This window comes from Lacerta agilis, chromosome 14, assembly GCF_009819535.1.
Source record: "Lacerta agilis isolate rLacAgi1 chromosome 14, rLacAgi1.pri, whole genome shotgun sequence".
In the NCBI taxonomy this organism is placed as follows: domain Eukaryota; kingdom Metazoa; phylum Chordata; class Lepidosauria; order Squamata; family Lacertidae; genus Lacerta; species Lacerta agilis.
Window position 1 is genome coordinate 670,639 of NC_046325.1, and position 27,951 is coordinate 698,589.

The 27,951-nt window shown below is 45.8% G+C and overlaps 2 protein-coding genes across 3 annotated transcripts; both read left to right on the forward strand.

Moving 5' to 3' along the window:
* Positions 1-3,850: 3,850 nt before the first annotated feature.
* On the forward strand, positions 3,851-10,906 carry LOC117058802 (zinc finger protein 805-like; the record flags this gene model as incomplete). Its single annotated transcript, XM_033170170.1, has 5 exons — positions 3,851-4,036; positions 4,447-4,495; positions 4,840-4,922; positions 6,872-6,998; positions 10,455-10,906. Coding segments are annotated over exons 1-5 (897 nt in total), but the record flags the coding sequence as incomplete, so codon positions are not given.
* Positions 10,907-18,085: 7,179 nt separating this feature from the next.
* Positions 18,086-21,837, forward strand: LOC117058264 (gastrula zinc finger protein XlCGF8.2DB-like). 2 transcript variants are annotated; one of them, XM_033169322.1, is made up of 3 exons: positions 18,188-18,271; positions 19,164-19,282; positions 20,746-21,837. In XM_033169322.1, the coding sequence occupies exons 2-3, from the start codon at positions 19,270-19,272 to the stop codon at positions 21,831-21,833; spliced, it is 1,101 nt and encodes a 366-aa protein (XP_033025213.1). In that variant the 5' UTR covers positions 18,188-18,271; positions 19,164-19,269; the 3' UTR covers positions 21,834-21,837. The 2 variants fall into 2 exon arrangements, with proteins under 2 accessions (XP_033025212.1, XP_033025213.1); XM_033169321.1 differs by lacking the exon at positions 19,164-19,282 and having other exon boundaries at positions 18,086-18,271.
* The last annotated feature ends 6,114 nt before the right edge of the window (positions 21,838-27,951 follow it).

The following is a 27,951-nucleotide window of genomic DNA, read 5'->3' on the forward strand; positions in this document are numbered from 1 at the left end:
TATGTTGTGAAATGCTCTGAGATCTTTGGATTAAAGACGTCATATAAATTAAATAAATAAATAAATAGCTAGCAAAGTAGTCATAAGCAATAAATAAAACATTAAAATACACAACCACACTGAAGAAGAGCCACATGAATCATGAGAAGATCTAAAATGAAGATAGAAAAACCTGTAGCAACAACAAACCTGTTAAGCCCAAGAGTTTGTTCAGCAGCCCCAGGTTTGTAGCTGGAGTCAGTCTGGACTTTCCTAGGCCACATGGGAAAAGGCCTGCAAGGCAGGAAGTCTTAGAGGACTCACAGCCAGGATGGTCTCTGTTCTCTTCCGCAATCTCAGTTTTTGTAGCTGGAGTCCATCTGTTCATCACCTTGGACCCGGCTCCCGCAGGCCAGTGGAGAAAACCTGCAAGGAAACAGTTAGAGGTTGAACTCAGTACTCTAGGAAGAGCCTTGTAAAACCCATTGTTACAGTAGCAATAAAGTAACAAAAGAAAGAAAAGAAAAAACTGGAATATTTGAAAGCATACACTTATGTTAGGGTTGCCATATTTCAAAAAGATAAAAACCAGGACACCCCGGAAGCTGTTGAGCATGTTTTAGGAAGATCCCAACACTGTTGTGCTTTTAAAAGGACCCCCCCCCCCAAGTTTATGACAACGCCAAAACAACATGATTTTTTGATTGATTTACCTAAGATCCAGGAAAATCTGGACTCATGGCAGTCCTAACTTATCTACACCAAGTTATATTGGACTTTGTGTTTATTTTTAATAAATCAGTTGTACTCCTCCTCACACCTCATTCTTTGCTACGTTGGGGGTGAAGTGTTCAGGTAAGAGTTCTGGGGTGGCAGTGGGAATAAGGGGGTGTTTGGTGAAAGGCCCAGTAAAGACCTAGTTCACAGCTGTGCCCCTTGAATGCAGTGGGAAGGTGGAGCAGGAGGCTGAGGGCGCAACATGGGCGCAACCTCCGCTTGTTTACCTGCTTGTACATTCTGAAGTGTTTTTCAAAGTGCTTCATATAAAAACACTTTTATAACATTCCTATAAGGTAGACCAGTAGCATATGCACAGCTTTTCTTAAACTTCAGTTGCTAAAAATCAGTTTGTACCCTTCAGGTAGATGTTCATGTTTCTAGACGAGGTGGAAAAATGCTTCGCTTGTTTCTGTTACTTCTCTCTCTCGTTCCTTTCCTTAGTTATGGCAGGTGTGGCAGTCAAATCATTTTGAGCCAGCCCAGGTTCCTTCGCACGCAGCCTAATACTTTGGCTCCCTTTCCCCCCCCAGTCTCCCCCTCCTGAGGTGTTTTATTTTATGGACAGACCCAGGGGACCCCCTCCTCCGCCCTCTTCTCTCCCACAGAGACTGTCTCCCCACAGACTCAGCCCCTCCAGCCCCTCTTCCTCTCTCTCTCAGCTGCCAGGCTCCTTCTTCTGGCCACAGAGATTCTCCTCAGACCGGAGCCACTTCTCCCTCAGACCAAGCCTCTCCTCATCCCTTTCTCCCATCTCAGACCAGGCCTCAAAACTCCCTCAGAAAAGGCTCCTCTCATTTTCCCTCCAAAAGGGCTGGCTCCGCCCCCGCCTCTGTCTGTCTGTCTCTGTAGCCAATCAGAGAGAGGCTCCAGCCCCCTGGTGGTGTTTCTGTGGGACTGCGCCACTAGACTGCCCGGGTTCAGCCATCTCCCTCTCCCTCTCTCTCTCTCACACACACACTGCTTAATATTGCAACCTTGTGGAGGGGACACTGAGCTGTGTCTGCCCCTTGAGCTGGAAAGGTGCCTGTGACTTTGCCCTCATTGCTGGGGCAGAAGGACAGAAGGAAGGGAGTTGACGCGAGGGATGGGCAGGCAAAAGAGACGAAGAGAATCGTAGAATCCTAGAGTTGGAAGAGACCCCAAGGGCCATCCAGTCCAACCCCCTGCCAAGCAGGAAACACCATCAAAGCATTCCTGACAGAGAAAATAACCCACGGAAGAAATGGCTTATAAATTGCTGCATTGAGATTTGTTCCAACGAGATTTCATCTTGTTCTTTCAGCGGGAGCTTTTCCTGTTACAAAACTGGCTTCTCCTTCAATATAACTTGTTTTCTGATCATTCCCCGATCCCCACACAAAAAGGAGTAGCGCTGGGGAGGGACAGGGGTCGGACTCTGAGCTGGGTGAGCTCGGCTGGCGAAGGGTTAAGAGGAACTGAGCTGGATTCCTAGAGCGGACCAGAAATGAAGGCGGAGGGCGGGTCCTCCAGTCTCCAAGCCCCTTCCTGTCAGAGGAGGCAGCTGTTGTCTCCTCGACTGCCTCGGGGGCGCCTTCTGCATCGAGTGAGTCTCCTCTCTCTTCTTGCATAGGGTGCTTTGGGGAGAAGGGGGGCCCCGAGGGTGCAGGGGGACCCCCCAAATCAGGGAGCAGAGGGGCCTCTCAGCAAAGGATCCAGGGAGTGGTTGAATTGAATTTCAGAATGACAGAGTGGGGAGGGAACCACTAGAGTCATCTAGTCCAAACATGAGCAATGCAGGAATCTCCACTAAAATGCTGGTCAGGATACGGGTGAGCTGGACCCATGGATGCCTTTTGGAGCTCATTGGGGGAAAGGTGGATAGAAATGCCACGAATAAAGAGAGGGAAGCCAGCCCATCATTCGGCCCCTGCTTTTCATCGATTTCCGAGTCATCTTCAAGGGCAGCTCCACATGGAGGGCATTACAAGGATCCCACTGGAGGCAGAGCGTGGAGCCCCCTGGCCACGTCCTCTCACTCGCAAACTCGGCTGGCAAACTAGTCGGATGTTGAAGTGACAGGTGGGTAGCCGTGTTGGTCTGCCATAGTCGAAACAAAATAGAAAATTCTTTCCAGTAGCACCTTAGAGACCAACTGAGTTTGTTCTTGGTATGAGCTTTCTTGTGTATCTGAAGAAGTGTGCATGCACACGAAAGCTCATACCAAGAACAATCTCAGTTGGTCTCTAAGGTGCTACTGGAAAGAATTTTCTATTTTGTTTCGGATGTTGAAGTGGACACTCAAGGGACTATGTTGGATCCAGAAGTACCCCAAGCAGATGTGGGGGTTCTGCTGTGTAACATTATTAATTACACAGCCACCATCCTGAATTCCCAGGGTAAATTTCAGGATTCAAACACAACATTTAAAACAGTTTAAAACAACTTAGAACCACAGAAAGAAGGTACCGGTAGGTCCTACTTTACCTGTTTTTGAGTACTGTCCTTAGGCCTCACCCACTTTGCCCTCAGGGGGTTTCCCAGATGAGGATCTGGCACTCAAAACAAGGAAAAAGGGACCCCATCTCAGTAGTTTGTCTTGAGGATGTGGGAACTCCTACGTGCTAGAAAAAGAAAAACGAGAAACCGTCCCTGAAGTGGGGGTGGGAGGGAGAGCAACTCTTGAGGAGCCCAGGATGAGAAGCCTCACTAGCCACATTACACTTTGTACAAATGACTCACTTGTCAGTCACCGTTCTGACTTTATTTCTTGACTGCAAACACTGAAAGGCAGGATCAACCAGGCTGATTCATTTCACATAAATCCTTTCTGTTGCGTGCACATCTGGGATGGTCACTTTCCTTCTAGGAGGGCAAGAGCATTACTTTTCCTTCCCCCCCCCTTAAACAAAACTCAAAGTCCGGCCAGTGGTGCAATCCAGTCTTGGTTCCTAGCGAGACTCATCCACATTTGCTCAGGGAACATTTTTCTCCTCTGGTCTGTGTTGTGATTTTATAACAGAACCATGTTTTTCTTTGTTGGATTTTCTAGCACCTCTAATTTGGACAAACAGAACTTGGCAGAGGACCAAGGGGATCCTTCCTGTCTCTTGGAGGCTTCCTGAGAGCACACATGGACGAGCAAGACTCAGCTGGCCCTGAAGCAGGAAGAGGCCAGGCCATGGAAACAAGGAGCAGTGTGGGATTCTGGGAAAGCTCTGTGCAGAAGATCCTGGGCGAGGAGGACACCCTTCGCTCAGAGGTGCAGAGCCAGCAGTTCAGGGAGTTCTGCTACCTGGAAGCCAACGGACCCCGAGAAGTTTGCAGCCGACTCTACCACCTTGACTGTCAATGGCTGAAGCCAGAAAGGCACACGAAAGCTGAGATGCTGGACCTGGTGATCTTGGAGCAATTCCTGGCTGCCCTTCCACTGGAGATGGAGAGCTGGGTGAGGGAATGTGGAGCAGAGACCAGTTCCCAGGCAGTGGCCCTGGCCGAAGGTTTCCTCCTGAGTCAGGCAGAGGAGAAGAAGCAGGTGGAGAAGCAGGTGAGAGAGACTTCCTCTGGATACTCCTGGGGCTCTGATCAGGAGGGAGAGGGTCCCTAAATCTCATCCTTTTTCGGAAACATCCAAGGAAGGATATCAGATGCTGTTGAAGTTTTTGTCTCTGCCATTCCTATTCTGATTCTTTTCCCTGTCTCTGTTTTGAATCCTTGTTGCTGTTTCAGGGAAAGGATCCGTTTGCTGAAATGGGTCCCGATTCCTCTTCTGCATCGAGTGAGTCTCCTCTCTCTTCTTGCATAGGATGCGTTGGGGGGAAGGGGGCCCCCCGAGGGTGTTTGTTGGACACCAGAGATAAGTCACTGGGTAAGAAGGAAGGAGTATTTCCTCAGTTTGGTCCCATTCTGTTGGTTTTGAAAGTAATCTAGTGGTTCTTTTGATCTTTTTGGGGAAGACATTTGAGGCCCAGAGCCCGGAGGAGCCTGATATATAGTTTTGCACAATTAAATATGGAATAGGTACAGGGAAGTACTTCTTAATCTGTAGTTAGAGATGCACTGCTTCACTTCCGAGAGAAGCACCATGCGCTCCTGTCTCCCACTTCCCTTTGTCTCTCGCAGGTGAAAGAAGGATGCTTGCAAGACCTCCTCACCCATCTCTTCATCCTGCTGGAGGGGAAGCAGCAGCTGAGGAACCAGATCAGGTAGGGGGAAGGAGCATTGGGGGGGTGGGAAGGATGAGGGGTGGGGGAGACAGGGTCCCTCTGGACTTGAACAAGTATCTCCACTCTTCTCTGCTTCAGCTCTTCAGAAAATGCCATCCCATAATGTTTATCTGCTGAGAATACGGAACAGTCACCTCACCTTAGTTAGCCTTCTGAATGACACTAGTGTTACTTATCAGTCCTTGCAGTTTCATTTTTATATTTATCACTGGACACTAAAATAGGCTTCTAAGCAGCTAGCAAGCCATCTAATACAGTGGCACCGATCCACTCCTTAAAGGCCTGATTGTGTCTGTTCTTAATGCAGGGCAGCAGGGAACCAAGGACCTGAGGCAAGTCAGGACCCTTGGGAACAACAACATCAATGTGAGGGATAACGCATCTAAGAACTCGGACTTATCCGATGTTTTGCATTGGATCCCCTCCAACCCTAGGCTGAAGTCAGTAGACGAGTGAGGGGAGCCCAGCTGTGAACTTGGATGGCCAGATCGAACATGACTCCCTCACTCCAACAATGAGAGGTGCTGCTGTGGCAGCGGGGGAATGGATCTCAACGTCCAAGGGTTGACGCAGAAATCATTTTTGAGGCATCAGATTTCAAAGGTCATCATGCACAATTGGCCAAATGCTTGCTCTGACCTTGAGAGACTCTCATAACATACACTTTAAGCAGTGTGATTGTGCCCTGGTTTTACAATGGGACCCAAGTTGTGATGGATGTGTCTCCATTTAGCTCCTTATGGGAGCTCTATCTATAGGGCTATAGAAGGCTCTTTGTTTGTTGTTTAGTCGTGTCCGCCTCTTTGTGACCCCATGGACCAGAGCACGCCAGGCACTCCTGTCTTCCACTGCCTCCCGCAGTTTGGTCAGACTCATGTTGGTAGCTTTGAGAACACTGTCCAACCATCTTGTCCTCTGTTGTCCCCTTCTCATCAGGCTCATAGCCACAAGATTAAGAAAGAACAGAAATATAGCAATTATAACTGGTATTAAAAGGAAAGCAGGAGAACGGCGTCCCCCCACAAAACAAATCTGTGAAGTGTTCAAATAATTTTTCTCTTGTTTGTGCAAGAATCCTCCCCTTCAGAAATAAGAATTAAAAATTAAGCACAGCAAAAATACCAACAGAGAAACGGAGGCAAAATTCATGGAAGGAGCAATTACAGAACAAAAAAGAAGAATAAATAATTAAAAATATGGACAAAAGTGCCATATAAACCTAGATCAGTGACAACAATAGAAAGAGCCCTTAAAATTATGCATGGTTGGTACTTAACACCTAGACTCCTAGCCTATATAAACCCAAAAAGTTCTCCCATGTGTTGGAGAGGGTGAGCCAGGATGACATACTGAAACCCTTTTTTGAGCTGGAACTTGCTGGAACTGAATTATGGAATCTTTCAGGTGGGCACCATTGCCATTATAAGAGTGCGCTCTGGCACTCGTCACGATGATCTGTTGTGCCAGAACATGCTGGCCACATGTCCCGGAAAGCTGTCTGTGGACAAACACCAGCTCCCTTGGTCTGAAAAGTGAGATGAGCGCCACAACCCCACAATCGCCTTTGACTGGACTTAAATGTCCAGGGGTCATTTCCTTTTTTTACCTTTATAAGAGAACAAAGGAGATGTTCCTGGTAAGTTCTGACTCCTCCTTTTCTAGAAAAATAGTACTGCAGACATGTGTGGTGGGTGTGTCCAAAAATAGATGAGTTCTTGGAAAAGGTTTTTGCAAAGATCTCTTTGATCACAAGACAGACACAACCAGTGACCCCAGGACTGGCTCTGCTTAACATGTACAGTCAGGAAACAAGGAATTTATAACTCATCTGTTAACCACGGCAAGAATGACCATTGCCTGAACATGGAATACATTGCAAATATGGACTCTATACTGTCTAAGAGGAGAACCTTTTTATTTCCTTTTAGGGTCTGGTGTGCTTTGAAGATGTCACTGTTCGTTTCACAGAGGAGGAGTGGGCATTGCTTGATCCTGACCAGAGAGCTCTGCATAAGGAGGTTACAGAGGAGAATCGTGGTATCCTGGCCTCTCTCAGTAAGGCTCCTAGTTGGATCATGGGATCTGTTTTGGAATTCCATACATATATCTCTATTTTGATGGAGCTCAATAGCGCTCCCTTCAGCAGTTGGGCTTCTAACACCTCCACAAGTCACCTTGAATGGAGGACTGTTTTGTGTGGGAATATACTTCCTCCAATTATGCCTTTCTAAACAGAGATCTTAATTGTCAGGGGTCCATTACCTTTACCTTAAACAGAGATCAGGCTGGTCTGAACTGCCCAAACCTTTTAAAATGAGGCTTCATTCTTATAAAAGGTAAAGGGACCCCTGACCATTAAGTCCAGTCATGTCCGACTCTGGGATTGTGGCACTCATCTCGCTTTACAGGCCGAGGGAGCCGGTGTTTTTCCACTGACAGCTTCTGGGTCATGTGGCCAGCATGACTAAGCCGCTTCTGGCGAACCAGAGCAGTGCACGGAAATGCTGTTTACCTTCCAGCCAGAGTGGTACCTATTTATCTACTTGCACTTTGATGTGCTTTCGAACTGCTAGGTTGGCAGGAGCAGGGACCGAGCAACGGGAGCTCACCCCGTCGCGGGGATTCGAACTGCTGACCTTCAGATTGGCAAGCTCTAGGTTCTGTGGTTTAGACCACAGTGCCACTCGCGTCCCTTCATTGTTTTATATATATATTATTTTCATTTTTACATTCTACAATGTTTCAACAACAAAATTTAAATCTAAACAAATTCAGCCTACATTTTCTGCCACTTCCCTCCCCCGCCAACTCTGGGGTTCCTTATTTGATATCGTATTTTTACTGCATAACCAATTCAAACCTATTTACAAATGTATCCTTTATACTTCCTTTAACTTATTTCTTAGTGCTCATGTTTATGTCAATCCTGCTAACGTTTTTAATTGTTTACAATTTTTCTTCATATATTCAGCAAAATTTCCCCATTCTGTTAAAAAAAAGGTATCTCATGTTGATCTCTTTTCTTCTGGCAAGTTTTGCGATCTCAGCATCTTCCGTCACTTACTTGCCAATCGTCTTTTGTTGGTACTGCTTTTTTCTTTCCATCTTTGGGCATATGCCATTCAGGCAGCTGTGGTAGCATACATAAACAGGTTTTTTTCTGATCTTTGGGTACCTTTCTCCGTTTATACCTGAAAGGGAATGTTATATAGTGAGTCCAGCCAGTGGTAGTATAGTAACATCTTCATTCATGGCAGCAAGCAAGCAAAAAGACACACAGAACCCCCACCCTGCTGCTATATAGGCACTTGGGCTAGCCTACACAACCCAGCTGGAACTAATTAAAAGCAATCACTACCTCCCTTGACTAATTCCTGGCTGCTCTGCTACTATGCTGTGCCTGCAAATCCAATACACAACAGGGAAGCTTCAGGTTTTTTAACAAAGTTTATTTTCAGCATTTTTTTCAACTCGTTACAAATCATTTCCCAGAAGACTTTTACTATCTTACATGAACACATGTGAAAAGGTACCTTCCTTCACTTGACATTCCCAGCAGGCATTTGATTTGGTCTTGTACATTTTAGCTAAGTTAAAGGTAAAGGTAAAGGTGGCCCTGACCATTAGGTCCAGTCATGGACGACTCTGGGGTTGCGGCGCTCATCTCGCTCTATAGGCCAAGGGAGCCGGCGTTTGTCCGCAGACAGCTTCTGGGTCATGGTGGCCAGCATGACTAAGCCGCTTCTGGCGAACCAGAGCAGCACACGGAAACGCCATTTACCTTCTTGCCAGAGTGGTACCTATTTATCTATTTGCACTTTGACGTGCTTTCGAACTACTAGGTGGGCAGAAGCTGGGACTGAACAACGGGAGCTCACCCCGTAGCAGGGATTTGAACCGCTGACCTTCTGAACGGCAAGCCCTGGGCTCTGTGGTTTAGACCACAGCACCACCCGCGTTCCTAATTTAGCTACCGTATATACCCGAGTATAAGCCGACCCAAATATAAACCGAGGCACCTAATTTTCCTACAAAAACCTGGGAAAGTTTATTGACTTGAGTATAAGCCGGTTCACCTTTGCCGCTGTGGAGGAGGAGGAGGAGGAGGAACGAGCAGCCCAAAAGCAGCCCTTTGGGCTGCTCCTTCCTCTTCCTCCTTTGCCGCTGTGGAGCTCACCCTGTCGCAGGGTTTCGAACTGCCATTCTTCTGATTGGCAAGCCCTAGGGCTCTGTGGTTTAACCCACAGCGCAATGTTCCCTTGTGTTATACAGAGAAGGCTGGGATCCTGTCCTGTTTAAGCAGGAGCCAGGGAAAGTGAGCACCTGTGGTGTTTTAATACTTCCTTAACTGATAGGCTGCCTGGGGAGAGTAAAGAACCGCCGTTCTTGTACGCTTCTTAAGGAATGGTTGACTCGGGAGAGCGGGCAGTGGCACGAGCGGAGAGAAAGGGCTTCTTTCTCGCCGCCCCCACCGCGCATCTCACTCGAGTATAAGCCGAGGGCAGCTTTTTCAGCACAAAAAATGTGCTGAAAAACTAGGCTTATACTCAAGTATATATGGTAAGTTACTAGGAGTCAAATACCATCTATACATCATTTTCATATAGTGTTCTTTTAACTCATAACATGCTGTAGATTTCAAATCTCCATTCCACAATCTTTCCCATGCTGCCATTTCAATGTTATATCATATATCCATTGCTCAATGTATCATCAGTGATTCGTGCTTTGTCTACATTCTAATAATGGTTTGCCATTGTGGCTTCTATTTTCTATTTTACATTTGTCCCAAACTATATATGTTTTTCCTAATAACATGATTCATGAAAGCTTTATGCCTTTCAGTTTTTCCATACCACAAATATACGTACCAGCCAAATTTATAATCATGTCCTTCTAACTCCAAAATTTGAACAGTTCTCAATGTTAACCACTCCTTTAACCAGTAAAGGCATAATAAACAGTGGTACCTTGGTTCTCAAATGGCTTAGTTGCCAAACAAATCGGCTTCCAAACGCTGCAAACTGGAAGTAACTGTTCCAGTTTGTGAACAGTTTTTAGAAGCCAAACATCTGACACGGCTTCCACTTGAGTGCAGGAAGCTCCTGCAGCCAATCGGAAGCTGAACCTTGTTTCAGGAGTCAAATGGACACCTGGAACAGATTAAGTTCGAGAATCAAGGTGCCACCATTGAATTCAGGATTCAATGTGGTTAGCTGGACTGGAAGTAGCTTCTGTCAGATGACCAAAGAGACGAGTGACCTTGGAGATGGTGCACATTCCATGATAGAGCCAAAAAAATACATCCCAGAAAAGAGCCAGGCTTTTTGAGTCACATTGCCATAAATATCTCAGTGAATGCCAGTCCAGAAAGGCAGTGATTCCTTTACTAAGACCTCCCATCTAACTCCCTATAGAGGTTCCTACAACAGAAGCAGTGATGTGCTTTGTTCCATAATTGTGGACCCTCCTTCCTCCTGGTGCTCAAATCCATATCTCTCTTTGTTGCAGGTGGTGATGAATTAGAAATGAAGAACCATCGAATCCATGACAAAATCCACACAGTGAAGAACCCATATCAAAATGTGGAGTGTGGAGAGAGCTCTCATTCCTCATCCCATCCAAGAAATCCCATTGGGAAGAAAACGTATCAATGCTTGGAATGTGGGAAGACCTTCCATCAGAGGTCCCATCTCACGGCCCATCAAAGAATTCACACGGGGGAGAAACCCTATCAGTGCTTGGAATGTGGGAAGAGCTTCAACATGAAACAAAATCTCACTACCCATCAAAGAATTCATAAAGGAGAGAAACCTTACCAGTGCTTGGAATGCGGGAAGAGGTTCAGTACGAAGGCCTATGTCACTTCCCATCAAAAAATCCACACAAGGGAGAAACCATATCAGTGCTGGGAATGTGGAAAGAGCTTTGACTGGAAATATAATCTCACTTCCCATCAAAGAATTCATACAAAACCTTATCAGTGCTTGGAATGTGGAAAGAGCTTCAGTGAAAGCATCAAACTCACTGCCCATCAAATAATTCATACAGGGGAGAAACCATTTCAGTGCTTGGAATGTGGAAAGAGCTTCAGTCGGAGCGACTCTTTCACTTTCCATCAAAGAACTCATACAGGGGAGAAACCCTATCAGTGCTTAGAATGTGGAATGAGATTCACTCAGAAAGGAAGTCTCACTTCCCATCAAAGAACTCATACCTGGGAAAGCCCACATAAATGCTTGGAATGTGGAAGGACTTTTAGTCAGGATTCCTATCTCATTTCCCATCAAATAATTCATACAATGGAGAGACCATATAAATGCTTGGAATGTGGAGAGTGTTTTAGTCAGGAGTCCTTTCTCACTTCCCATCAAAGAACTCACAGCAGGGAGAATCAGAATCCCCTAGAATCATTGAATTGTTGCATTGGATTGGATGGTGAGAGTCATCTGCTCCAACCCCCTGCAATGAAGGATATTCAATATAAGAATTCATAACAGATGGCCACCCTACATTTGCTTAAAATCCTTCAATTCAAGAAGAGTCCTCCACCACCTGAACTTGTTTGTTCTACAGTCAAACAGTTCTTGCTGTCAGAAAGTTCTTCCTGATGTTTAATCAGATTCTCCTTACTTGTATCTTGAATGCATTGGTGTGTACTTCCACCGGAAAAGAAAAAGCAAGTTTGCTGAATCTTCCATGGCACCACCCTTTAGATGTTGGAATATGTTTATCACATCTCCTTCTCCATCTCCTTCTCTCCATAATAAACATCCCAGCTCACGCAACCATTTCTCCGAAGTCTTGGTTTGCAGAGCCTTGATCACCTTAGTCTCCCTCTGCACCCATTCCAGCTTGGCAGGGATGAAGCAGATCCAGAACTCTGGTTCAAAAGGTTTGGCCCCAGAGGCATCAAACCTATCTCATTTCCCACCAAATAATTCATACAGGCATCAAACTAATGTGGAGACGCAATGTGTGCAACATAAATTTCCTGCATTGCAGGGGGTTGGACTGGAAGACCCTTGGGGTTCCCTTGAGGTTCCTTCCAACTGTATGATTCTATGATTCTTTGTTGATGCATTTTGCAGCTGCATCTCACTGTTGAGTCACTACAAGGTTGTGGTCTACTAAGAGCCCTTGATCCTTTTTACATATGTGCATGTTATTCCTGCCTACGTGCAGAACCTGATATTTGTCCCTACTGAAATTCATTTATTGCATTCAAATACCCCCTTTTCCTCCAAGGTTCTCCCCCTCTTCTTTTAATCCTGACAATAAACCTGTGAGGTTGGTCAGGATGTGAAGCAGTGGCTGGCCCCAAGGACATCAGGTGAGCATCATGGCTGAGTAGGAATTTGTACCCAGGTCTGCCATGTCTGACACTCTAACCACTATACCACACTAGCTCTGTCATGAGACTTTCAGAAATTGTGCATGCGTGCGCTTCTTCACCTTTAGGCACAGTGTTCTGGTCCTTGTACTTAAAAGTTCTGTACACATGTATCAAAACAATAATAAAATAGTGCATTTAAGGTACTGTTAGATAGGGGGGCAGAAAGGGTGAGTAACCATCTACAGTGGTACCTTGGTTCTCAAACTTTATCCGTTCTGGAAGTCCGTTCCCAAACCAAAGCGTTCCAAAACCAAGGTGCGCTTTCCCATAGAAAGTATTGCCAGATGGATTAATCCATTCCACACTTTTAAAAACAACCCCTAAAAGAGCAGTTTAACATGAATTTTACTACTAATGAGACCATTGATTCATAAAATGAAAGCAATAAACCATGTACTGCAGTCACACAATCAATCAGTATCTGAACTGGGTTCCACACACTCACACACACAAAAAGAGCCGCAAAAATAAATAGCAAAAAAAGACAGACCTCAGCATAACACTCAAAACGAAAGTGGGGCACTCAAATCGGAAGCGTAACACTCAAAACAGACTATGTTCGACTTCCGGCTTACTTCTGGTTTTGCAGTGTTTGTGTTGTTTGAGGATCAATGTGCTTGAGAACCAAGGTACCACTGTATGTCCTTTCAAATGTGTTTGTGGGAAGGTGGTTATTCTTTTGTTTTTTTCTTGCTTTTATTATGTATTTTGTGTTTTTATTTTGTATTTTTATGCTGTGAAGCACTCTGAGATCTGGTGAAAGTCATTATACAAATGTAATAAATTAAATGGCAAAGTAGTCATAAACAATAAATAAAATTTTAGAATACACAACCAGACTGAAGAGTACCCACATAAATCATGATAAGTTCTAAAATAAAGATACAAAAACCCACAGCTACAACCCCACAATAAACCTGCTAAACCCAAGAGTCTGTTCAGCAGCCTCAGCTTTTGTAGCTGGAGTCAGTCTGGACTCTTTTAGGCTATGTCCTAGGCCATGTGAAAAAAAGACCTGCATGGCAGGGAGATGGCCTTCCAGGACTCGCAGTCAAGATGGTTTCTGGCCTCTTCAGGAGAGACAGTTGGAGGTCGGAGTGGGGTGGGAGAGTGGTGGGAGTTGTGAAGGAGGGTTGGTTAGATCAGTAGAATAGGAACAGCATAATAAAGCCTCCTTTTACAGTTTTAATAAAATAAAAGTAGCAGGCACATCGGAAAGCACATGCTTATGTACACAAAGTTACCTTGAACTTCCATTTTTATTTTTTAACTAGCTGACCCGGCCATGCGTTGCTGTGGGTGATTTAGTGAAATGGGAAAGGAAGATACAGTATAAAAGAGAAATCGTATGTTTCTGCACAGGTTTTTGCGTTTAAGTCCAGGTTGGGGCTTTTCTGTTTTCCCGTTGCAGTTTAAAAGTTGAATTGCATGCTTATCGAGAGTTTATTTTGTTGAGTGTTAGGATGCGTTGTTTCCTTATTGTTTGAGGATGTTGATTTGCAGTGTTGGTTTTTGAATTGTTTTGTAGTAAATATTTGTAAACATTTTCATAGTATTTCATAGGATAGATTTTTAATTGGTGAGATATGTATGTTGAGGTGATTTTACAAAATTATAAGACTTGAGGTTAGACTACATTTTTTGTTTTTCTGTTGCTTGTGAAAAGGGAAAAAAAGTTTAAATCAATGTGGTAATAATTTTTTTCAGTTTTATGTATATAGGATTTTTAATGGGTAATTTTTGTAATTATGTTTTACAGGAATGTATTTTGTTGTTGTTGTTGTTGCTGTTGTTGTGTTGTTTGGTAGTTTGCATGTATGTTGAAAACTGGTAAGGGAGGGATGTTGGTTGGAGAAGCATGTTCGTTTGTTTTTTTTGGTGTGGTGATAGGTGGATCATGCTGCTTGATGAGTATTAGATCCTCTTTCTCTTTGCTGTTTTTTATAGGAAAAATTGAGAAAGTCATAGTCCTTCCCGGCCCCAGGACACACTTGGCCTCGGGATCTTTGTATTTATTCCTTGCATCCCTGAGGAGGCTGTGGGCGAGAAGCCTGGAGAGAAGGAGGCCGCTCTCCTGCAGGCGTTTTTGGCGCCAAAACAAACGGCATTTTTTTTAAAAAAAATTCTGCTCTCCTGTCAGTGGAGGAGCCGTTAATGTTTAAACGCGCGCGCGGGGGGGGGTGATTTCGGCCTCTGGATGTTGGTTTTATCCCCTGCTTCGCCCGAGATGGGGAAGTGGAGTGAAGGAAGTCTGGCTGCCCAGCTCGTCTCTCCCTCCCCTCAGGAGCCGTAGAAGCCCCTTATGTGGCCCTGGCACTTTTGTCGGAATAGGAAATGGCTGTCGTTTTTTTTAGTCAGCCCTGCTGTCCTCTCAGTGGAGGCGGCGTTTTAATTTTTGAAGGTGAGAGAAGCCGGGAGAGCAGGAGGCCAGCAGGACGATCCCCTGCAGGCGGTTTTTGTGGAATAGCAAACCGCTGAAACTTTATTTTTTTTTTGTTTTGCTGTTGATGGTATGCTATTGCTGGCGGTGGTTGCAATGGCGTTTATGTGTGGCGTGCCTTTCTATTGGATGCTGTTTGCGACGTTGGTGTTGCAGGAGGGTTCTTTGGGGGGGGGGGAGTGGTGCGGGGTTTTTTTGCAATCTAGCTGCATAAGATCCTTCCCGGAGTTTCTATATTCTATAAGATCCTTCCCTGATGCAAATGTAATGTTGTGTCCAAATTTCATGTCAGTTGGTCAAGCGGCTGCGGAGAAAGGTTGTCAGTAACAAACATGCAGAGCTTGAAGGATTTAAATATATAGATTGCTGTTGTTCAGTCGTGTCCGCCTCTTCGTGACCCCATGGACCAGAGCACGCCAGGCACGCCTATCCTTCACTGCCTTTCGCAGTTTGGTCAGACTCATGTTGGTGTCTTCAAGAACACTGTCCAACCATCTGGTCCTCTGTCGTCCCCTTCTCCTTGTGCCCTCCATCTTTCCCAACATCAGGGTCTTTTCTAGGGAGTCTTCTCTTCTCATGAGGTGACCAAAGTACTGGAGCCTCAGCTTCAGGATCTGTCCTTCTAGTGAGCACTCAGGGCTGATTTATAGATAAAACGGTTATACTCTACCAGACACGTCATTCCTTGCTATGTTGGGGGTGAACTGTTCAGAAAGGAGTTCTCTGGGGTGGCACCAGGAATCAAGGGGGTGTTTGGTGAAAGGGCCCTTGAATAAAAGTGGGAAGGTGGCGCAGGGAGGTGTGGGCACTGCTAGAGCACCTCTGAGTGATGGCAAAGGGGGCACAACATGGGGAGATAAACTAGACTTCTTCATGGGACATTGCGAAGTGTTCAAAGTGCTTCATAAAAACGAACTCACAACTGGTGTACCAGTATCATTTCTCCAGTATGCTAGAGAAAATGGATGGAGAGCAGAGAAGGGTGTGAGTCGGGCACTCTCTTCCTTGCCCCTCCCTCCCCCCCCCAAAAAAAATTCCCCTGCCTATTGACACCTGTTTGGAGGTCCCAGGAATTTGCTGAACTGTCTTAGGTGCTGATTTTTTAGTACTGGATAACTGGCTTTTTAAAATTGTGATTTTCAAGTGGGGGTGTCTTTGGAGGAGCGTTGAGCTATGTCTGCCTCTTTGAGCTGGAAAAGTGCCTGTGACATTGCCCTGTTACTGGGGGAGAAGGAAGGGAATTGCTATGAAGAATGGGCAGGCACAAACTGCTAAGCCCAAGAGTCTGATCAGCATTCTCACCCTTTGTAGCTGGAGTCAGTCTGGACTCTCCTAGGCCACATGGGAAAAGGCCTCCAAGGCAGGAGAAGGTCTTAGAGGACACACAGCCAGGATGGTCACTGTCCTCCTCCATAGCCTCAGTTTTTGTAGCTGGAGTCCATCTGTCCATCCATCACCCTGGACCCTGTCCAGCTGAACCAAATGATTAAAAGGATGAGAAAGTGTATTCCAACGAAATACTGGGACTCCCTCGGAAGCAGATGGACTCTCCTTCCTTGGAGGTTTTTCCACAGAGCTGACATGACCATCCGTCGCGGATGCTTCAGTTGAGATTCCTGCATAGAAGCAGCAGGCGGGACTAGATGACCCTGGGGGTCCCCCCCCCAACCCTCCGATTCCCCGTTGGGGTTTCCTCCTCCAGGCAGAGCCTTTCCCCCCGCCAGCTGCCCCTCCTGCTGCTGTTTCCAAGGGAGGGAGCAGCTCAGCTCGCCAGCCAAGAGGGTCCCCCCCCCCGAATCCTCCCCGGCTACGCTCCTGCTTTGGCGAGGGAGAGAAGGGTGCGCTCGGCTGGCCAAGGGTTAAGAGGAGCGGAGCTGGGTTCCTAGAGAGGACAGGAAAGGAAGGCGAAGCGGGCAGGTCCTCCAGAGCCAAAGCCCCTCCCTCCGCAGCGCCTTCCTTCCTCGAGACGAGGGGATCTACCTGCTCTCTGCTCCGCCTCTTCTGGGATCTGGTGAGCCTCCTCTCCCTTCCCCCAGAGGGTGCATTGGGGAGAAGGGGGTCCCAGGGCTGCATGCAGGGGAGGGTGCATGGGACCCCCACTCGGTTAAAGGTGAAGCCGTTCAGGGAGGGGGAAGGTTCCTCATCCATCTTTTCTTGGGGGCAGAGAAGCAGCAGCAGTTGTGGAACCAGCTCAGGTAGGGGGGCAGGAGTCCTGTGGGGAAAGAGGCGGAGGGGTGGGGCATAGAGATGTGAAGGCCCGGGGGGGGGGAACCGGAAAAATTCGGGGGGAAACCGTTTCCCCCCCGTTTTTTCCCTGAAGCCTTTTTTGGTTTTTTCCCGAAAAATTGTTTCAATCCGAACAAACATTCAGTTTTTAAAAGTCCATAATAACTGTGATAATGACAGACACAAACAACAGAGTAGATGCAGAAGCAGGACTGAAAGTGATACTGATCATTACAGCTTAGAAAATGATTCTTATTAAATTTCATGCCCATTCATTGAAATTTAGTCCCACTTCCTTCTTCAGTTCTTTTTATGAGAATGTTTTTTTTTTTTTTAAATACTGTGGAGAGAAAATATGAATAATTGTTACTTCTGGATTTTTAAAAATTGTTTTGTGGAGTTTTGTTGTTGTTGTTGTTCCACATAAGCTAGCAAACAGTTCAGGAGATTGTTGCTCCATTTGTTACAAGTACAAATAAATATTATTTTAAAAGTAAATTCTGTTTGTAATAATTGTTTGGATATACTATATTTTAAATATGCTAGTTGTGATAATTTTATGCTCATTAAAATTGTCCATAGTTATATTTTATGTTTCTAAAGTAACAGAATGACTTTAAATCTGGAAAAGAAAAAAGAAGTGCTAATGTAGCATTTTTTTCAATTTTTCTGAAAATTTCCGTTTCCCCCTGGAAAACCCCGGGGGGAGGCAGTTTTTTTCTGAGCTTCAAAATTTCCAGAAATTTTACATCTCTAGTGGGGCAGCCAGGGGTCTCCCTCAACCATTCTTCATAAGGCTTGGCTTCCAGACCCTTGATCACGCTTGTCACCCTCCTCTGCACACCTCCCAGCTTGCCAATATCCTTCCTAAATTGTGGTGCCCAGAACTCCAGGAGGGGTCTCCCAAGGCAGAATAGAGTGGTGCTGTTAATTCCCTTGATCTGGACTCTAGACTTCTGTGGATGCAGCCTGCAATCTACGAACACCCCTACGTTCCCCATCTTACGTGTTTGTAGCTGGTTCTTCCTGCCTAAGTGAAGAACCTTGCATTTGTCCCTCGGGGAATTCCTGAGTGACATCTGTACTTTCTCTAAGGCCCAGCTGTAGTTAGAAAGGCAATGAATCACCTCTTGAGAGAAGCATCATGCACTCCTGGCTTCCCACTTACCTGTGTCTCTTGCAGGGGACAGAAGGTTGCCAGCAAGACCTCCTCATCCATCTTTTCTTGGTGGCAGAGGGGAAGCAGCGACTGTGGAACCAGCTCAGGTAGGAGAAAGAGGTGGAGGGGTGGGGCAGCCAGGGGTCCTCTGAAGGAATCTCTCGCCTCTTCCTCTTGGCTTCTGTCGAAACTGCCCTTAACAAGGACTGACAATAACAAAGACTGAGAATAAGGAACCTCCACTTCACCTTAATTCCTCTTCTGAATGTTGTTACCATTATTTATTGATAGTTGCAGCCTTATTTGTCTATTTATTGTGAAATCCTAAAATACGCTTCTCACCAGTTTACAAACCATAAAAAAGACAGTAACCAGGACTAGGGCTGGGCAATAACTGCTTTTCAACATCTAAAGTACCGCCAGCTAAACACCACACTAGGGAGGTATATCACAATATCAGAAAGGAGCCCGTGTCAAAGCAGCAGTGGGTGAGGCAGGCGGGCGAACTCTCACCCGCTGCCTTGCTAGGGGCAGGGTGGGGGAGCGAGCAGAATGCCTCTCCTTCCCTGGATGGAGAGGAACATCCACTGCTGCCTTGAGACAGGCAAGGGGGACTGGTGAGGCTCAGCTGGGGCGGGAGGGCTTCTTTGGGTCTTCTCTCTCCCCAGCTGAGCAAGCCCCATGTCCTACTGGTGTGCGTCCAGGCCTAACCAGGATTCACCTAACCAGCCCCACCTGTTTCCCCAACATCTGCACATTGTCCCCGTGTGGCCTTTGGGAGAACAATGGGAGAACAATGCACACAACTAAACAAACAATAAAATAATTCTATTAAGACATTAAAAGAAGCATCCATACTTAAAATGTGCAGCAAAACAATCCCATTAAAACAGTGTGGTACTTAACTGACAGCAAACGGGGGGGGGGGAACCTCCACAATTCATAGAGGATAATCTTTATACTGGCTAAGAGGAAGACCTTTTCTCTCTTTTTTAAGAGTTCACTGTCCTTTGAAGACATAGCTGTTCGTTTCCTGCGTGAGCAGTTGCTGGATCCTGACTAGAGAGCTCTGCAAAGGGAAGCTATAGTCGAGAATTGTGGGCTCATGGCCTCTCTTGGTAAGGCTGCCTGATGGAGCTTAATATCTGTTTTGAAATTCCATATGTGGTGAAGCTCCCAGATTTTGATGGAGCTGAACAGGACCACCTACAGCATCTGGGATTCTCGCACCCACACAATTTACCTTGAATGGTGGACTGTTGACTGTTTTGCCTGCGAATATTCTTCCACCACTTATGCCTTTTAAAACAAGGATCAGGCTGGTCTGAACTGCCCAGACCTTTTCTAAAGTAGGCTTCAGAGTGGTTAGGGAAGGGGACATAACTTCCGTCCTTTTTATTATTATTACTTTAATTGAAAGTTTTCAACATACAATACAACAAAAACCAAGCTAATGTAAATATAGAGAAGAAAACAACAGAAATGAAAATGAGAGAAAAGTTAAGTATCATAAAAAAGGAAAAGGAAAAGATGGAACCAGGTGATAACTTCTTAAGAGGCATTAACGCTTTATATCAGGAACAATGGACAAAGATAATAATAAACAATATCGTCTCAGAGAAATGTAAGATTACGAAAGGAAAAAGAAAATGTCGCAGACCCTTTCTGTTATTATTCATCTTTACCTTAGAGATTTTACTGCAAAATATTAGGAATAATGTCAAAAATAGGGGAATAAAAGTGGGCAAACTAAATTTTAAAACAAAAGTTTTTGTTGGATGATGTTGTCTTAACCCTGCAAGAACCTCTAGAAAGTATATTAGAATTATTAAAGGAAATAATTGAATTTGGAAAATTGATGGGTTTTAAAATGAATAAAGAGAAAACCAAAATGTTAGTTAAAAACATGGATAACCAAGCTAAAATGAATTTAGGGGAAATTACCAGCTGGAAAATAGAGAAAAAGAGGAAGTGTTTAGGAATGTGGGTATCAACAAACGATCATAACGTCTATAACAATAACTATGTGAAAACTTGGGATGGAAATTAAAAACATTTAGATACATGGGACAGAATGCAGTTATCAGTAATGGGGAGAATATTGGCGATAAAAAAGAATATTCTCCCAAAAATTCTATTTTTATTCCAAACAGTCCCAATACTTAATTACACACAATGCCTAAAAGATTGACGAAAAGACCTGTTTAAGTTTATTTGGAGGGAGAATAAACCTAGGATAAAACATAAGATTCTCATTGATATAAAAGACAGAGGAGGTTCTGCACTCCCATATTTGGAATTGTATTTTGAAGCTGCATGCCTGTGTTGGATAGAAGACTGGATACTGCTGGAGAACACACAGCTGCTAGACTTGGAGGGTCATGATGTCAAACACAGCTGGCATGCTTGAATCCGGTATGGCAAAGTGGGAATACGTAAAAGCTTTGCCAACCATGTTACTAGAAAAAACTTAATTAGGGTGTAGGAAAAATACAAAAAAAAGAAGAAAACAAAACACTGTTCAATAACTGGGGGCTCCATTTCTTGCTGAGGCTCTAATCCATTTCTCTCTTTGCTGTAGGTGATGATGAATTAGAAATGAAGAACAAGGGAGACCATGATGAAATCCACATAGAGGAGAAACCAAGTAAATATTTGGAGTGTGCAAAGAGCTTTAGTCAAAGCTCCCGTTCAACTTCCCAAAAAAGGACTCCCATTGGGGAGAAACCCTACCAGTGCTTGGAATGTGGGAAGAGCTTCAATCAGAGGGGTCATCTCACTATACATGAAAGAATTCATACAGGGGAAAAACCATATCAGTGCTTGGAATGTGGGAAGAGCTTCAGTTACAGGTGCAGCCTCAGTTCCCATCAAAGAATTCACACAGGGGAGAAACCTTATCAGTGCACGGAATGTGGAAAGAGGTTTATTCGGGGGGAACAACTCATGGTCCATCAAAGAATTCATACAGGGGAGAAACCTTTTCAGTGCTTGGAATGTGGAAAGAGCTTCAGTCAGAGTGCCACTCTGACTTCCCATCAAAGAATTCATACAAGAGAAAAACCTTATCAGTGCTTGGAATGTGGGCAGAGCTTCAACTGGAAATATAATCTCACTTCCCATCAAAGAATTCATAGAAGAGAAAAACCTTATCAGTGCTTAGAATGTGGCCAGAGCTTCAGGGAAAGTGCCAAGCTCAATTCCCATCAAAGAATTCACACAGGGGAGAAACCCTATCAGTGCTTGGAATGTGGAAAGAGCTTTAAACAAAAGGGAGGTCTAACTTCCCATCAAATAATTCATACAGGGGAGAAACCATTTCAATGCAGGGAATGTGGGAGGAGATTCACCCATAGTGGCAATCTCACTTCCCATGAAAGAACTCATACCTGGGAGAGCCCATATAAGTGCTTGGAATGTGGAAGAAGTTTTAGCCAGGATTCCTATCTCATTTCCCACCAAATAATTCATACAGGGGCGAGACCATATAAATGCTTGGAATGTGGAAAGAGTTTTAGTCAGGAGTCCTATCTTACTTCCCATAAAAAAACTCACAGTGGGGAGAATCACAGTCTCCCAGAATCTTTGAGCTGTTGCATTGGATTGGATGGTGAGGGTCATCTGCTCCAACCCCCTGCAACACAGGATTTTCAACAAAAGCATTCATGACAGATGGCCATCCAACCTTTGCTTAAGACCCTTCCAATTCAGGAAGAGTCCACCACCACCTGAACTAGTTTGTTCCACAGTCAAGCTGTTCTTACTGTCAGAAAATTCTGCCTGATGTTTAATCAGATTCTACTTGTATCTTGAATCCATTGGTGTGGGTCCTTCCCACGAAAAAGCAAGTTTGCTTGGTTTGCGTCCTTCCACCGGAGCAGGAGAAAGCAAGCTTGCTCCCTCTTCCATGGCACAGCTCTTTAGATATTGGAAGACGGCTATCACATCTCCTTCTCAATCTTCTCCATGCTAAGCATCCCCATCTCCCTCAACTGTTCCTCAATAGGCTTGGTTTCCAGAGCCTTGATCATCTTGGTCTCCCTCCTCTGCACACATTCCAGCTTACCAGGGATGAAACTGGTTCAGAATCTGGCACAAAAGGTTTGGCCCCAGAGACATCAAAGCCATTGTGGAGATACAAAGGAAGCAGCTTGCAAAAGGGATGGAGGTACTGTAATCCAAAATGCATCAACCGTAATGAAGTGCATAAACAGTGTTACTGAGAGGAAGCTGAAACCCCCTTTCCCGCCATGTATGCAACATAACTTTCCTGCATTTCAAGGGGTTTGACTAAAGGACCCTCTGTGCTCCTTCCAGCTCTACAATTCTATGATTCTATTATCCTGTCTTGATGCAGCTTAGAATAGCATTAGCCTTTGTTGGTGCTTCACACTGTTGACATAAGAGCCCTAGATGCTTTTTATGTGTACTACTGGCTAGCTAGTTGTCCCTCATCTTAAATTTGTGCAGCTGGTTGTGCCTGCCTGACATTTGTCCTTATTGAAATTCATTAATTGCATTCATATAACACCCTTTCCTTGAAGGTGGTGTTACATGGTTCTTCCTCATCTCGTTTAATGCTGACTATATAATCCTGTGAGGTTCGTTTGGCTGTGAAGCAGTGCCTGGCCTCCAAGTTCACACAGTGAGCTTCATGGCTGAGTGGGGATTTGAACCCAGGTCTGCCAGGTCATAGTCTGGCACTCTAACCACGGTATATCACACTAGCTCTATAATGAAACTCTCAGAAAGTGTGCATGCATTTTGTATTTTTATATTGTATTTTTACACCATGAATCGCCCTGAGATCTTTGAATGAAGGGTGATATAATATTTTGCAAACCGCCAAATAAATAGATAAAATTAATGTAGTTAGAAACAATCTATAAAAAATACACAACCAAGCTCAAGACTAGCCACATAAATCACAATAAAATAAAGATACAAATACCAACCTAAGAATGCCTGACCAAACATCCAAAGTCCAAGGGTTTATTTAGCAGCCTCAGCTTTTGTAGCTGGAGTCAGTCTGTCCACCAGTCACTCTAGGGCCTGCCCTTCCTGGCAAGGAGCAAATCTTCCAGGACTCATGGCACAGATGGTGTCAGGCCTTTTCAATAGAGACAGTTGGAGTGGGGAGTGAGGGGGTGGTGGCAGGGTTGGTTAGAGCAGTAGATTAGGAACAGCCTCATGCCCCTTGTTTCAGTTTTAATAAAGTAACAAAAAAACGAAAAAGGAACAGGAACATCTGAAAGCAGTGCTTATGGATACAAAGTTACCTTGAACTTCTTGTTTATTATTTAATAAATCAGTTATACTCCACCAGACGCATAATTCCTTGGTATGTTGGTTGTGAAGTGTTCAGATAAGAGTCATCATGGGTGGCAGCGGAAAGAAGGGGGTTATTGGTGAAAGACCCAGTAAAGATAGAGCTCACAGCTGCGCCCCTTGAATACAGTGCGAAGGTGGCGCAGGAGGGTGTGGGCACTGCCAGAGCGAAGGTGGTGGCGGCACAACATGGGGAGATAAACGCAGCCTCTGCATGGTACATTCTGAAGTGTTCAAAATGCTTCATAAGAAGAAACTCTTACAACATACCTGTGAGGTGAACCAGTGGCACTACCCCAATAATGCTACTGTTACTTCACTGTCTTTCTCTTAGTTACGCCAGGTGTTGCAGTTAAATACTTATGAAACAGCCCCACTGTTAGAGGAAGGGGTGTGTGGTGGGGGTAGGTCACCCTGGGTGTCATCCCTGGGGGGGGTGACATTGCTCCCCCAAAATACTCGGTGCACAGCATGTGTGCCGCTCCAGGTGCCGGAGCAGCTAGCTCTCCCTCTGCACAGCCCAGGTTACTTTATGAGCCTAATACTCTGGCTCCCTTTCCCCCCACAGTCTCCCCCCTCCTGAGGTGTTTTATTATGTGCACAGATCCAGAGGATCCCCTCCTCCGCCCTCTTCTCTCCCCTCCGGACTGGAAGGAGACCCACAGAGACTGTCTCCCCACAGACTCAGCCCCCCAGTTCCACTCCTGCCTGAATACTCCCTTCCCCAGCCCCTCTTCCTTTCTCAGCTGCCAGGCTCCTCCTCCTATATATGTGCAACTGGAGGGGATGCAATACATAGCAAATAGCCGGGCTCTCCTTCCTTGGAGGTTTTTACACAGAGCTGACATGACCATCCGTCGTGGATGCTTCGGTTGAGATTCCTGCGTAGAAGCAGCAGGCGGGACTAGATGACCCTGGGGGTCCCCCCCCAACCCTCCGATTCCCCGTTGGGGTTTCCTCCTTCAGGCAGAGCCTTTCCCCCTGCCAGCTGCCCCTCCTGCTGCTGTTTCCAAGGGAGGGAGCAGCTCAGCTCGCCAGCCAAGAGGGTACCCCCCCCCACCCTCCTCGGCTACGCTCCTGCTTTGGAGAGGGAGAGAAGGGTGCGCTCGGCTGGCCAAGGGTTAAGAGGAGCGGAGCTGCATTCCTAGACAGGACAGGAAAGGAAGGCGAAGCAGGCAAGTCCTCCAGAGCCAAAGCCCCTCCCTCCGCAGCGCCTTCCTTCCTCGAGACGAAGGGATCTACCTGCTCTCTGCTCCGCCTCTTCTGGGATCTGGTGAGCCTCCTCTCCCTTCCCCCAGAGGGTGCATTGGGGAGAAGGGGGGTCCCAGGGCTGCAGGGGAGAGTGCATAGGGGGTCTTCCAAATTCATGCAGCATGGGACCCTCGCCATAGCTGTCAACGTTTCCCTTTTTAAAAGGGAAATTCCCTTATTCCGAATAGGATTCCTCGCAAGAAAAGGGAAAAATTGACAGCTATGCCCCACTCCCCCATCCACGGTAAAAGGTAAAGCCGTTAAGGGAGAGGGAAGGTTCCTCATCCATCATTTATTGGGGGCAGAGAAGCAGCAGCTGTGGAACCAGCTCAGGTAGGGGGCAGGAGTCCTGTGGGGAAAGAGGCGGAGGGGTGGGGCAGCCAGGGGTCTCCCTCAACCATTCCTCAGAAGGCTTAGTTTCCAGGCCCTGGATCCCCCTGGTTGCCCTCCTCTGAACACCTCCCAGCTTGCCAATATGCTTCCTAAATTGTGGTGCCCATAACTCCAGGAGGGGTCTGCCCAGGGCAGGATAGAGTGGTGCTATTACTTCATTGATCTGGACTCTAGACTTATGTGGATGCAGCCTGCAATCTACGAACACCCCTAGGTTCCCCATCGTACATGTTTGTGGCTGGTTCTTCCACCCTAAGTGAAGAACCTCACATTTGTCCCTTTGGAAATTCCTGAGTGACACCTGTACTTTCTCTAAGGCCCAGCTGTAGTTAGAAAGGCAATGAATCACCTCTTGGCTTCCCACTTACCTTTATCTCTTGCAGGTGACAGGAGATTGCTGGCAAGACCTCCTCATCCATCTTTTCTTGGTGGCAGAGGGGAAGCAGCGACTGTGGAACCAGTTCAGGTAGGGGAAAGAGGCGGAGGGGTGGGGCAGCCAGGGGGCCTCTGGAGTCAAACGAATCTCTCGCCTCTTCCTCTTGGCTTCTGTCAAAACTGCCCTTAACAAAGACTGACAATTTTATTGAAGAAGATATATGTACTGAGATTAAGGAACATGCACCTCACCTTAATTCTTCTTCTGAATGTTGTTACCATTATTTATTGATCGTTGCTGTTTTATTTGTCTACTTATTGTGAAATACTAAAATACGTTTCTCCTGAGTTTGCAAACCATAAAAAACAGTTCTAGTTACAGGTAGGTAGCTGTGTTGGCCTGCCGTAGTTGAAACAAAATAAAAAATTTCTTCCAGTAGCAGTAGAGAAGTGGCTGAATTACAACTAATCACCAAACTTAAAACCACGGAGAAACCTGGTCTGAACAAAGACATTGGATTCTTATCTCATTATACATAACAAAGCTATCTTTAGCCATCTCACCACTTGCCTTTTCCTGCAAGACTAATTACAGCCGTTAAGAGTCGTCAACAGGTTTTCCACACCTATCAGCTGATCACCCATTCCCACCACCCTTCTGAGCAATACCCCTCCCCACTCCCTCACTATATTTAAGGATCTGGTGACTTCTGTTTCAGTGTATCTGAAGATGTGTGCATGCACACGAAAGCTCATACCAGGAACAAACTCAGTTGGTCTCTAAGGTGCTACTAGAAAGAATTTTCGATTTTGTTTTGACTATGGCAGACCAACACGGCTACCCACCTGTAACTTCCAGTAGCACCTTAGAGACCAACTAAGTTTGTTATTGGTATGAGCTTTCGTGTGCATGCATTGGTATCTGAAGAAGTGTGCATGCACACGAAAGCTCATACCAATAACAAACTCAGTTGGTCTCTAAGGTGCTACTGGAAGTAATTTTTTTTTATTTTGTTTCATAAAAAAACATTTTTTTTATTTTTTTTCATAAAAAAACATTCACCTAACCAGCCCCATCTGTTGCACAGTGGGGCTTTCCCATCCCCTCTATGTTGTGCCCCATGTGCCCTTGGATTTGGCTTAATGCACACAATGAAACACACAAAAATAATTCCATTAAGACGTTAAAAGAAGCATCCATACTTAAAAAGTGCAGTAAAACGACTTCCGGCGAGGTCGCCATCGCGGGCGGTTGCTGGGTTGCCTCGGCTGCGAGGCCACCCAGTCCAGCCCGGGGGTAGGAGCCCCGCCACCGCTACGCGGGGCTCCGGTGAGGCCGGGAAGAGCGTCCCGTGCCTCGGGCTCCCCGGCGGGCCCGCTAAGCTACGCGCCCTTCCCTCGCTCCCCCTGTAAAGGGGGAGTGGGGGTGAAGGGAATGCGGAGCTGGGCCATTAGGGGAAATGCCCCAACCGGGCGGAAAAGCGGTGAGAACTGGCCGTGGTGAGCGAGACGTTCTCCCTGAGAGAGATGAAAGGAAAAGAAGCTGGAGGTCGTAAGTACTTAATTGGATTAACTGCTGAGTTTAAAGACTTAACGACTTAACGACCCTGGAGGCTTTAGATAAAGGCAGTCTGCCTGTCTCCCTTCGGAGCCGAGAAGAATAACAGATTGTGATGCTGTTGCTATTGGATGGATATATTGTTAAGACTTTTTGAGGAGTGAGACTTTATAGATCTCCCTTGGGGGAGGAAGAGGATGGAAAATATTCCTTTTGAAAGTTTTAGTCTTTGCGTCCCGGTTTCAGAGAAAATGGCCGCGAAAACTTTGAACCGAAGTGGAAAAGTACTGCTATATGATGAACAACACTGAAATAGAAACTGAAATTTGATACCTATGCCCATCCTCACCATGCTGGGCTTTGTTTTTGAAACTGTTTTGGACTCTGAACTAACTGATGAAGAAAGGATTATTATACTGAAACTGGAACTGATTAATCGGAAATTGAAGGTTTTGAGTGGGGATTTGAAGAAAAATCTATTTCCCACAGAGGAGACCTTCCAGATACTCGATACTATGGAACAAAGTCTGGGCAAAGAGCTGAAGGAGTTGTTTGAAAAATTGAGTGAGTTGGCACGGCGATCCCCGGAAAAAGGAGCGTTTCTCGGTGGTGGCAGCTCGAGAACGGCTAGGAATGTTATATCCAGCCCCCGAGGTGTGAGCTCGGGAGCGATGGTCAAGAAACTAAGATATTTACAAATAGAAGAATGCAGCATTGAATGGGAGAAGCCGAGAGATGAACAGTGTATCCTGATGCTCGATGCAAGGATGGTTGGGGACGGTGTCTGGCTGGTCTGGTCCTGTGGACGTATAAGAAAAGAGGACAATCTGAGGAGCGGTTCCGATGAAAGACGGAGAAGGACATTGGACAGAGGGGGGATAG